At 52.3% G+C, this 12,819-nt stretch overlaps 1 protein-coding gene across 2 annotated transcripts; it reads right to left on the reverse strand.

Annotated features, from left to right (window-relative positions):
- Positions 1–1,946: 1,946 nt before the first annotated feature.
- On the reverse strand, positions 1,947–12,569 carry ZFAND2A (zinc finger AN1-type containing 2A). 2 transcript variants are annotated; one of them, XM_058285689.2, is made up of 7 exons: positions 12,248–12,569; positions 10,965–11,065; positions 10,408–10,502; positions 8,575–8,706; positions 4,661–4,788; positions 4,052–4,134; positions 1,947–3,334 (listed from the first exon to the last, which is right to left on the reverse strand). In XM_058285689.2, the coding sequence occupies exons 2-7, from the start codon at positions 11,017–11,019 to the stop codon at positions 3,276–3,278; spliced, it is 552 nt and encodes a 183-aa protein (XP_058141672.1). In that variant the 5' UTR covers positions 11,020–11,065; positions 12,248–12,569; the 3' UTR covers positions 1,947–3,275. The 2 variants fall into 2 exon arrangements, with proteins under 2 accessions (XP_058141672.1, XP_058141671.1); XM_058285688.2 differs by having other exon boundaries at positions 1,947–3,807.
- Positions 12,570–12,819: the final 250 nt, after the last annotated feature.

The following is a 12,819-nucleotide window of genomic DNA, read 5'->3' on the forward strand; positions in this document are numbered from 1 at the left end:
CAGCTCTAAGAAATGAAGTCGTGAATCGTACGACAACATGGACGAACCCAGAAGACACTGAGTGATGCGAGCCAGAAAAGGACAAATACTGCGATTTCACCACTATGAACTAAATATATTGTGCAAACATGGACCTAATAATTGGAATAGAGGTTATCAGAAAATAGAATGAGGTTAGAGAATGGAAAGCTGAGGGTTAACCTGTACAGAATTGGTAAAAAAGGTTTTGTTAACCTTTGGAAATGAATAGAAAAGGTGAAAGCACATGTTGGTGTTTGAAACTAGCAGTGCTATTGTATGGGTTAGACAGTGGTCAAAAGGGAAAGTCAGTCCAAGGTCATGCACATTACTAGGACAAGCTAAAAACATGGGGCTATATAGCTTAATGAACCTCATGTGAAAAAGGAATTTGGGTAATACTGCACATGACTGTTTTTATTTGAAACTGAACAAATGCATGCTAATGTTCCAAGATGTCATCAGAAAAACCAACATTATGCTAAATGAAGGAAACCAGACACAAAGTACAACATAGTATATAATTCCATTTATACAAAATGTAAAAACAAATTAGTTTATAAAGATGGAATTAGATTGTGGTTATGTAGGGCTGGGGAGGGACAGAGAGATTGAGAGGTGGCTGCTAGGGGTCTCAAGTTTTTCTTTTGGGAGTAATGAAATTGTTCTAAAATGTTCTGTGATGATGCATGTACAACACTGTGATTAGGTTAAAAGCCATGGATTGTACCCTTTGGATGGACTGCATGGTATGTGAAAATCTCAGTAAAATTGGTTCTAAAAAACACATCCAATAGTTTTCTGGCCTAGTAGTCTTTTGTATGCCTAAAATCTTACACACGTGGAATTATTCACCTAAATCTACCTGGCTACTTGCATTTTGTAACAAATGTAAAGGCATTCTGATGTCCCTCTAACCCTTATTTACTTTTTAAAGGATGAACTAGCTGTCTTAAGGGAGAAGAATTTTACTTATTAAAGTTTATTAAGTTTTTAAAGCATTTCTGTTGGGTTTTCTAATTGTTGGCGATCTCAAACCAGCAGAGCAAAAAAAAATACAAGTTTTTTGATTAAAAAAATAAAAGGAAACTTTAACATTAAAAAAACAACACCCCAACTTTGTCTAGAATTATTAAATTGGCCCATCCTAACAAAATTGAGAACATGCACGTGGCTCCCAGCCCCGGGCCTTTTCTAGCGGCTCGGCAGCACGGCGCCACGCTGGCTCCCGGGCTCGAACCCTTCAAGGGGGCAATTACCAGGAACACTAAGCACAGGAAGGCAACAGCACTCTCTCACCAGATTAGGAAAAGCTAAACCAGTGTAAACTGATGGAAGAGTGCACTGGCATAGGTTTTTGGATGGCAACTTGCATCTTCAATCAAAAAACATTTCTTCGAATGCAGCCAGCACAGGGGACCGCCTCCTCCATCTACCGCAGACTGGCAGGAAAGCAGGACACACCCGACGTTGCCGACTACTGCGCAGCAGCCCAAGGACGACACCCGCAGGCTGGGTGGACAGACGGCGGCAGGGCAGTGCCACACAGCGCAGCAGGGCTTTGTGATGAATGTGCAGGAAACTTCCGGAGGCAAGGGACCCTCTGTTTGGGTGAGGCTGAGGCAGGGGAGTTTCACTTTCCTAATTCACACCCTTTTGTGCTATTTGAACTTCTAGTAACAAACTTACTAGCACATTCGAGGGAAAATATAAAAGTGACGTGCGCTTGTCAGGAAGCTCTTAAGTATTACATTTAAATAATCTGGTCAAACCTCAAGATAGAAAAGTGAATACACTAACAAACTGATCATTTTCTTTCCTGCTGAAGTATTTAATGTAGTTTGTCCTTTAGCTTTGGACAGTTTACAACAGCTGTCAAGCAGGAACCTAATGCAAGCACCTAATTTTACAAACTTCAAGTAACCACATTAAAAAAACAAATTTTAATGTTTTATTTAACCCATTACATATAAAATATTATGATTTCGACACTACGTAAACAGTTTAAGCAATGAGATAATTTACATTTTTTTTTTTGCCATTGTCTTCTAAGTCTAGTGTGTTTTTAAACTCGATTTGGGCACATCTCAATTTGTACATTAAATTTTCATCAGAAACACTTGATTTTAGATTTCATAAATAGTTGAAAAAAAATTTATACACCCAAGTTCCAAATATACTTAAAACTTTTCTAATACCTGTGTCGAGTATTAGTTCTAAATTACTTACATAAAGTTAAAGAGCCCCTCCTTGGTTACACTAGCAACGGCTCAGGTCTCAGGTGCCCAGAGCACACCTATGGGGCCGCTGTCCCCGGCAGCTCAGGCGCAGAGAAGCGCTGGTCCTCTCCTGGTTCCACCCCTGGGAGCTGCTACAAGGGCAAATTCTTTCCCCACATGGAGAGCCAACTCTGGGGCGTGCCCATGCCCTCCAGCTGCCTGCCAGGCAGGCAGGTTTGGAAACTGCTGGTCTGGAACAATCAACGCTAAGCCCACAGGGCAGAACAGTATGGGCTACCTCCTGTCTGTAGAACGGAAACGAAATACAAGTCCCTTCCTTTCTTGTTTTTCTTGATACAAAACCAGGTTTTATTTAATAAAAGGAAACTGCTTGGATTTCTGCTAATCAGACTCTACAAATACCTCAGAGGGATGCTGGAACACAGCCTATTACCTGGCTGAGGCCCAGGGCGCAGCTCAGATGACGTCTCCTTCCACCTATTTGCTGAAGCCTGCAGGGAACGAGACGCGTGCTCCCAGACAAGGCTGGAGCTGCTCAGTGTAGCAAACCCTGACCACACATGCTCAGTGTTCACAAAACTCTTCACGGCTGCATGAGCCAAGACTAGCGGCAGAAACTGGGCCGACCCTGACATGCACACCCATTCGTTTAAAATGCCCATGTGAGGTGCACACCCTGGTTTCTGCCCCCTCAACTCATGGGGTTTGCTCTTCGAAACTGCAAAAACCCAGCCCTTGAACCCCAGTATTTCAGAAAGCCTCTCCCTGCAGGAGTAGTTTGAGATCACTTCTAGAAGCTTCTGTCAAATACTTGGTAGAACTCCGTCCTTAGCAGCTGGCACTTTGTGACTTTTCCTTGAAGTTGAAATTACACCCAGGTACAAGAGAGCCGTTTCACATGCTGTCTCGTTACTGGCTGACAACTGTGCCTATTTTCAGAAGTCGTCAGCTGTGGCAGGCCACCAAAACACATCCACTTCTTTCATAAAAACAGAATTTCCCCGGAGCGGGTATAGCTCAGTGGTTGAGCTCCTGCTTTGTGTGAAATAGGTCCTGGGTGTGATCCCCAGCACCTCCTAAAAACAGTAAGAAAATCAAAATGAAAATAATTTCCCAGCTCCACGAAGAGACAGGATGACCACCCAGCACCAGGAGTGGGACAGGGCGGGCAACTCCAGACAAGGTCCCTAACGGGAGCCATGCCCTTTCCCTGCTCTGGGTTCAGGAGACTGCAGTCATCCCAGGGCCAAGGCTGGGGACACTGCTGCCACCAGCCCAGGCCCCTGGCTGGGCGAGCGCCGGAGAAAGCCACGCCCCCCAGCCACGCACAGGCCTGTTCCCTAAGCTGGGAGGGCTGTCACATCAGCTTAGCCCACCATAGAGGATCACAAACACATCCAATTTTTTAATAAAGCATCAGTCTGTTTGCCGTAAGAAGTACAAAAAGTGCTAAAGAATAAAGTTATCTAAAAAGTTAGAATAATAAGCAAAAATGAGCTCATTTGCCCATTTGAAGAATAGGCAGTCTTGTCATCTCCTTGTTTTCCATCTGAAAGAGAACAAAACAGCAGATACCTTTTTTTAGGTTTGTCTTCATCTTAAAGGTCAAATAAGACATTCCAGAAACTAGCTCCCAAACATCACTGCTTGATTCCACCTGCACTCAAGGACTGCGTTCCTAAGGGGGCTCAAGAAAGCTGGAGCTGGTCACGCACCACCCCCCCACGAGGGCCGGGCACGGGGCTGCTACCCGCAAGGCTGGGCTCCATCTGCGCACGGCCCCAGACCCATACCTGAGTCGCGGCGCCAGCCAACCAGGAGGGCGGGTGCTGACGGCTGCTGGGGCTTGGGTTCGGGGGCCCTCGTGGCTGGACCCCTACAGAGAGAGGTCAGATCGGTTTTCGCTCAGTCCCTTCTGGCTCCCCCAGAAAACCACACAGGCTGTGACATCGGGCGGTGAGCGCTGCCAGGACAGGGGGCAGTAGGAGCAGCAAGCAGAGGTGGTTCAGAGGCAGCGTCTGCTCCGGCCCTGCTCGCTGCCAGATGGCGGGCGTTTCTACTCCTCGGACACTGGCACGCCTGCACGGAATGCTTCGCACATTCTGTCTCAAGCCTCACGTCATTTCTAGTCCAGCCTACACCTAACCTTTCACTTTGTTTTTTTTTATACTGACCATTTATTTTTAGTCATACCTTGCCTTTGCATTAACTAGAAGCCTGATGAGGAATTACTGGGTTATCTAAGAGACTGAAATCAAATATTAAATAGGTCACCCAAAGCCCTGCAGCAAGCGTTCCTGGTCACCAGCCTGGTGTGGCTGCTTTGCCCCTCCTCGGGGTCTGAGCTACTTCTACTTATTCCAGGTCCTGACCCTTCCAATGCAGCTGGCGGAACCCCTCACCCTGCTGTGCAGCTGTGGTCCAGAGGATGTCTGTGCTGAATACAGAAATTGCTCAGACACTGGTCGCAAGCCAGCGGCAGCATCTCTTTTCTCTTGCATCCTTCTTTTGAGCACCGGTGTGTGAAAATCTAAGGAAACAAAAGACGCAATTACTTCAATGAGCAATGACTTTAAAAGCCCCAGGAGGGAAATGTATGTGGCTCAAGCAACTGGGCTCCTGTCTACCATATAGAAGGTCCAGGTTCAATGCCCAGGACCTCCTGGTGAGGCACACTGGCCCAGAGTGAGCTGTTGTGGGAACGCCGCCCAGTACTGGAAAGCCGCCCCGCACAGGAATGCCGGCCGACGCGGAGAGCTGGTGCGGCAAGATGACACAACAAGAGACACAGAGGAGAAAAAAGAAGACATAGCAAAACAGGGAGCTGAGGTAGGGCAAGAGAGTAATTGCCTCTCGCCCACTCTCGAAGGTCCCAGGATCGGTTCCCAGAGCTGCCTGATAAAAATAAAAGCAGACACAGAAGAACGCACAGCAAATGAACACAGAGAGCAGACAATGGGGGAAGGGCGGAATAAATAAAATCTAATTTAATTTTAAAAGCCCCAGGAAGGTCCCCTATTTTAAAAGTAGAAACACTCTTCGCTACAGAGACGGTAACATTTTAGCGTCAGGCATGACGTGTGCTGGTTAAGGAGACAGCAAACGCTGCTGGCGAGCGAGGAGCACGTTCCAGTTAAGCCGGGCTCCCAGAAGGGTCCTGGAAGGGAGATGCGCGTGAGATGACGGAAGGTGTCCAGGAAAAGCCCAACCCAACCCGGACCTGGGGGACGGAAGCCAAACGAGGTGTAAGCGCACAGGCAGCCCCAGAGGGAGAACGGCTCCAGAGACAGGGGGCTGCTCAGGAAGGGACTGGAGTATCTAGCCCGCCACACCCGCTCTCTGGCCACCGGGTAAGGAGTGTGTGGTGACGAGTCCCAGGCACGTCCGGCTTCTGGGAACTCAGGGATGGAAGCAAGGGGAAGGGGTCCCTGCAGCCTGAGGGGCGCCCTCTGCAACAGCGGGGACAGGGCACAGCACAGGAAGCCACCTCGCCTGCCGCTGGCAGCATGCACACCATGTTCCGGGCGGCAGGGACCAGGGGGTGGCGCCTGGGCTGCCTGACCCGGGCGGGGAGGCTCTCCAGGTCAAGGGCGGCCTTGGGCAGGCGTGGGGGACCTGCAGGGGCTTCCAGGGTGCCGGGCGGCCTGGGTGTGAGGTACAGCAGGAGCACTGAAGACAAGCAGCTTCAAGTTCGGAAGGGCGACTAGGGTACACAGACTTTAAAGGGCTGTGTGTCGCTGAGGGGCCCAGACTTTATTTCCTGGAGCTGATTTCCCGGAGCTGGTTCAGAACTAAGAGCTCATGAGGCTTGCGCTGATTTACTCGCTAGTCGGTAGCTGCAAACCAGGACCCACAGCAGAGACTGCACTTCCCTCACAGAGCCAGAACTGCCCACGGTTACACCTGGGAGAGCCACAGGACAGGCGCTGAGGAGGCGCACCTCAAAGAGCAGCCTCAGAAAGAGAGCCTGGAATAAACAAGGAGGGCCCTGGGGGAGGCCCGGAGAGCTCTAAGGAAACCTGCAGTCGAGGCATGAAGAGCAGGCCAGGACCCGCCCTCCACAGACAGAGGCAAAGGTAATTTTGGCCAGAAGTGACTCGCTCTGGGCTTCCAATTAAAGGGCGGAGAGCCCAGCACCCGCTGGCTCTGCTCCCGCCTACAGCCCTGGAGCGCCACGGGGAGGGGTTTTTCTGACAGGGTGCAAACCCACAAGGATAAAGATAAAAAGGAAACAGCTCAAGGTTTTAAAGCTGACAAGCACGCGGATGAGCAGGGACTGGCAGGTACCGCACCAGACTGGGGCCAGTGGGGACCGAGCAGCAACCAGACCCCCCACTCTGAACTGGCAGAACCAGAAACTGGGGGTGAGATGGGGCTGCAAGAGATGGGCTGCATGTCCGGTAACAGACCTGCAGCTCTCACCCGCAGAGCACAGGGGCCCAGACGCTTCCACTCCAGAGAAAGCGCTCTGGCAGGGGCAGGGGAGCGGGCCGAGGGCAGGAGGGGATGGGGCCGGGGAGCGGGCCGAGGGCAGGAGGGGACGGGGCAGGGGAGCGGGCCGAGGGCAGGAGGGGACGGGGCAGGGGAGCGGGCCGAGGGCAGGAGGGGACGGGGCAGGGGAGCGGGCCGAGGGCAGGAGGGGACGGGGCAGGGGAGCGGGCCGAGGGCAGGAGGGGACGGGGCAGGGGAGCGGGCTGAGGGCAGGAGGGGACGGGGCAGGGGAGCAGGCCAAGGGCAGGAAGGGACAGGGGCAGGAGGGGACGGGGGGGGGGAGCAGGCCGAGGGCAGGAGGGGACGGGGCAGGGGAGCAGGCCGAGGCCAGGAGGGGACGGGGCAGGGGAGCGGGCCGAGGCCAGGAGGGGACGGGGCAGGGGAGCGGGCCGAGGGCAGGAGGGGACGAGGCAGGGGAGCGGGCCGAGGGCAGGAGGGGACGGGGCAGGGGAGCGGGCCGAGGGCAGGAGGGGACGGGGTAGGGGAGCGGGCCGAGGCCAGGAGGGGACGGGGCAGGGGAGCGGGCCGAGGCCAGGAGGGGACGGGGCAGGGGAGCGGGCCGAGGCCAGGAGGGGACGGGGCAGGGGAGCAAGGACGTGCTCCGTGTGCTGAGCTGACCCTGAATCCAGGGGCTGGGACGACCCCGGAAGGGGTGAGGGGAAGCCCCGCCCTGGAATCAGACCAGCCCAAGAAAAGCCCTGAAGGCCAACAGGGCCGAGGCCTGCCCAGGTCCAGGGCCCACGTAAAGGAGTCTGAGGAGGGGGCAGGCAACAGGCCCAGGGTCGCTTTCCAGCAGGGAAGGCCTGCCGTGCCCCCTAGGCCAAGAACAAAAGACCCCCCAGGCCCACTGCGTGAGAGGCTTTGGGGCACCGAAACGAGAGGAGGTGCCCCAGCTGCCAGGGGGAAAGCTGGCCTCAGAGGCGCGGATGAGGGCAGCCGAGGAACGCACGGAAGCAGGGAAAAACCCCTGGCCTTCGGAAACCCAAGGGGAGGCTCTGAGCTAGGGTGCTAGCCCCGCCCACCCACGAAGGGCGGGTCAAAGGCAGGAGACCCGCAGGTCGCAGTTTACTTTGCTAGCTCAGAAAGCAGCTGGAACAGGAGAGTAGACAGAGGAGCAGGGACCCCTCGTAAGAGAAGCGCAGAGGGAATCTCTGGGCTGTCATCCTCAGTGACCAAAAGCACAGCCCAGCTGCCCCAGGAGGACGGGGTGCAGACGTGCAAATGTGAGACGGCACGAGAGCCCCATCAGCGCCCATTGAGGGGCCACTGCGCTCTAACCCGCCTCTGGAGCAAGAGCCGACGCCAAGCAAGCAGGCAGGCAGGCTGCTCGGAGCTCGAGTGGGGAGCAGAAGATGGCTGTCGGTCCTAAGGTACTTCACTCCAAACTAGCAGATAAATAGCTCATAAAACTGTTAACGCTGCCAAAGCAAAAGAATGGCATTTGAACTTGAGAGCCTTCTGTACTCCCCTAGGGATAGCTTTGAAAATAGACACACGTCATCAAAATGGTTTTAGAAAACTAAGTTTAACATGTCATCTTGGAAGAAAATGAACAAATTCCTGTAAATAACACAGATCCTACTCTAAGATTCACAATGTTTAGGAAAGATATAGAACTATAAAAACCCAGGCCATTCACAACATGGGAAAAAAACGGATACGTCATGATGTTCTTAATTTCGTACCCAAACCAATAGAGCTAATTTCTTTTAAACAAATCATTATTATTGACACATGTCAACAAAGCATAAGATTTTTATAAAAATATGAAAGCATGCTGATTTTCAGTTGGGCAAGACTCGGAGAAGCCCAGGGCCTCACGCACCTTCCCCGTCTTCCTCCCGGCGCTGTGCCGGCAGTGCTGGTCCATGTGCGCACCCACCGCCGCATCCGGAAGCTCTCCCCTTCTTACTGGGACGGGGCTGTCACAAAGCGGGCACACCGGGACCCGCACATCCTAAAAACGTGGAATAAGATGGCATTCCAGAGTCAGACACACCAAACTTTATAAAGAAAAGGGCAAACGGTACAGTGCGCCTCGGACGGCAGAGCAAGCACCAACGCCGACGTCCTGCCCAGGCAGGAGGACACAGCTGTCCGCACGGAGGATGGAGGGTGAGGCAGCCCGAGTAGAGAGCGGCCCTAAGGAAAGCGGGCGGGAAAGGAAGTATAAAGACTGCAGGGAAGAAGCTGTCCCCGCTCCAGGCAGCCCCGGCCTGGAGGCCACAGAGGCCAAGTCCCAGCCAGGAAGGGCACACTGTCAGTCGCCAACAGCCCTTTCCATCCTCCCGTGTGGCTCCTCTGCACAGCTGGTCAGCAAGGCGGAGGCAGGTTACTGCATGAGAGCACCCCCAGGCTGAGTGCTGGGGTACACAGGCCACAGGTGGCTACAGGCTCCGGACAGTGGGGCTCTGGGGAGTGAGCAGAGCACCCCTCAGCCGGACAACCAGGGCAGTTAAAACACCTCCAGGCCGGGGCCAGAGCTGAGGCAGTGAGGGGCAGCTGACACAGGATGGGTGGCAGATATTCTCAGCATTACGGGGCCTGCTGATCGTGGGCTGAGCTGGGCCACCCAGAGAGCTCACCCTCAGCCAGCCAGTCTTCCAGATTAAGATTAAGAAACAAGGCACGAGTTGGCATTCTTAGGTTATTCTTAGCCAGACTCCCCACCAGGGCAGGGGAGGCCCACTCAACAGACTGGGCCGTCTGGCTCGGTCACCAGTCCCTGGGGTATTTGGGTAATTCGAGTCAGCCTCTCACCCCACCCCAGAAGATAAACTAGAAAAAACCGAAGGGACAGACCTTGGCCAACACTGCTTAAAGCAGGGCAGTGCTAGGTCACCTGCATTTCCATGCCACGACAGTGACACAGCAAAGAGCTGATCCGGAGTTCACTGTGGGACCCCTGACACATAGTAAGCGTCAGCCGGGGCCACTGAAAAGGCAGGAACACGAGCAGTAAACTCTGAATTCAGGTGAGTTAGTTCCCATAAAGCCATCCTCCACTCTTGCTGGATGCTGTAGGAATCACCTAACCATGTCAAGGGAGCAAAGTTACCCAGGTAAGTCAGCATTTTAACGACATCTATATTAGATGCCGTGTCAAGTACGAGCCCCGTTCCGGGGCCACGTGTGTATCCATGTTTTTCCCTGGTGTAATGAATCAAACGCATTGCGTATTTAACATATAACATAAACCTTGTAAATTAGGGTACAATAATCCCTAAATAAATTAGCACACAATGAAAGTCTGAGTTGCTGTCCAATACGACTTCCTGTGAAGGAGGAAATGGCTTCTTTTTTTTTGGAGGTACCAGGTACCAGGACCTCATACATGAGAAGAAGGCACTCCCCAATGAGTTGGTTTTTTTGTTTTTAGAAGATACTGGGACTCGAACCCAGGACCTTGTACATGGGAAGAAGATACTCAACTACTTGAGCTACATCTGCTCCCCGAAGGAGAGGGCTTGTGTCTGTGCAGACAGCGTGGGGGACCCTGGTCACACATGGTCACTGCACACCTGAAACACGGCTTGTGTGAGAAGCTAGATTTTTAAAATATTAACCTAAATAGTCACACAAGGCTAGTAACTACCATATTAGACAGCACAGCTTTAGAGTTATGGTTAGAATCTTTTGAATATAGTGTAAAGAATACCTTCTTATATGCAAAAGGACATTTATGTGCAGCAGATGTAAAATGATCCTTACAGAAATCTTGTTCACATGCATCACATTTTATTGGAAGAAAATCTAAACGATAAAAAAGAGTAAAATGTTTTAAAGATTAGAACAAAAGAATTGCAGATCATACTATACAGGTATTTACCTAAACTAAATATTCTGTACCTGTCAGATAAATACATCCTTGAAGCATTAAATGTTAAGGAAAAATCTCTGAAGTCCTGAATGTCCCATGTCAAACACCATTTAAGATCTATACAATTGTCTTTTCAAGAGAGATGCATTTTTACGTGGTAGCACAGGTATTTAAGAAAACACCTGTGTCCATTTTACCCTGGCGCCTAGCCTAGGACCTGGCATTCAGTAGATAACAAAGGTGAACAGAACCTGAACCTCATGCCAGCTCTCCAATACCAAAAAGCCAGAAAGGCAAAGATGCAGAGATTGATAGCTAATTCATCTAAGTGTTCAGTTCTCCCCCAATAAGAAGTAAGATCTCTATTTTCTATTGATATTCTTAAAAGTGCTTACCTAGCTGCTTGCAAGTTTTTTCAGAACAATGCTTCCCCAAATCAGGGAACTCCATTATGAGAAAAGTCTTCACAACACAGACAGCAGAATTAAAATATCACCTACAAGAATTAAAAGAGTTAGAAGGAAAGCAATGACTGCTTCAGTTTTAGTTGCCAGGATTTCTAATTGGCAGCTAATGCAGGTAAGCAAATAAGCTCCCTAGTTAAAACATCCGAGTCATCCTGGGCCCGGGTGGAAGACTAACTTTACCTCAACTACCTGTTCAGTCTTTCAACAGAGAAAAAATGGGCATTTAGGATAAGTACCAGCTTTTGGCCTTCAGAACGCCATTATGGGATGGGTTGTTTCACAGTCCCTTTAATTCCCAGTATACGAAGCTTATCCCGAATTCAGGCTTTATCAAACCACATTTCAAATCATATTGAAGGGTAAGGGGAATCCCCATATTCTATTTACAAAGCTGTCCATGAAAATTACAGCCTCGATAACTTGAATCACAATTTCATCTACTGAATATACTTGTTGCCAGATGCAAAACTACCTGTTGCTAGGTGCTAGGTCACACGAGGTGACTATCCAGAGAAGATTTAACTCTGTCCCTGTGGCTCTCTTTAACTCCCTTATGAATTAAGTTTTACTTTGTATTTATTCCTTAATGACACCAACCTGGAGTTGATCAGGGAGAAGGGCAAGCTATTAACCCACATGAAAAACAGGCAGCCAACTGGTGACGCTATGGCACTTGGGAGAGAATTTAAGTCCATAAATAGCATGGCTCACAAGGTCCCTTCATGATCTGGTACCCAACAAACTTCTCAAAACTCTTCTCCCTCCCCAATTCAAGTCCCAAGGGCCTTTTTCTGACCTCCCCACCAGCTCTCTCCACTCTCCCATCCGGCCCCCTTTGCCTGGACTATTCCTCTCCTGGCTAAACAGCTACCCATCCTTCAGGTCTCAGTTTAGGTGTCACTGCTCACAGGGTCCTTCCCAGCACCCTCGCCAGGCCCCGTGTAAGTTACACATCCTCGACTCTCTGAGGATCCTGCAACTCCTCTTCCAGCAGTTTCTCTACGGCCCGCCAGGACCCTCGGCGTCGCCCACTACTCTCAGAAGGGGACTCAACGTGCGCGACACCACGGGGGAAAGGGGTCTGTCTTTTCTAGTTCAAAGAACTGATAAAACTCTGACGTCAATCCCTAAGAGATTTTGTTCTCGTCACCAGAGCGGCAGTGTGAGGGCGGCCGGGCTGTGGGTCCCCCGCTGTCACGCTGACCACTCACCTGTACTTCGCGCTCGCCCGGACACGACCGGATACCGAGGTGGCCAGCGTCTGTGGGGTCGCCTTCCCACGCCCCTCGCTCTCGGAGCGGCCCCCGCCCAGGACCCCCGGGCAGGCCCTTCCCCGCCCGGCCTCCCGTTCCTGGCTCTCTCCGGAGACGGAAACGCGGGCTTCCCTTCCGCTGCCAGCGGCGGGGAGCAGGCAAAGACGACGGCGAGAGGCCCGCTCCACGGCCCACGCGCGGCTGCGCCCACGACCACCTCTGCATCGCGCCGCCGCCGCCGCCATTTATCAGCCGCCGCCCGGCCCGCCCGGCGCGCCCCGATGACGCCACGGGCGCCGCCCAGCCCCGGCCTCCGCCTCTCTTCCGGAACACTCCTGCGGCGTCTGGAGGCGGCGCGCGGTTGGCGCCTGCGCGCTGAGTCACCGTGAGGCGGCAGTGCGCAGGCGCAGCTCCGTGCGCCGGGGGCTGAGTCACCGTGAGGCGGCCGCGCGCAGGCGCAGCTCCGCGCGCAGGGGGCTGAGTCACCGTGAGGCGGCCGCGGCCCCGAGGTCAGCGCCAGCCCCGGGCGT

Source organism: Dasypus novemcinctus, chromosome 23 (genome assembly GCF_030445035.2).
Source record: "Dasypus novemcinctus isolate mDasNov1 chromosome 23, mDasNov1.1.hap2, whole genome shotgun sequence".
Lineage (NCBI taxonomy): Eukaryota > Metazoa > Chordata > Mammalia > Cingulata > Dasypodidae > Dasypus > Dasypus novemcinctus.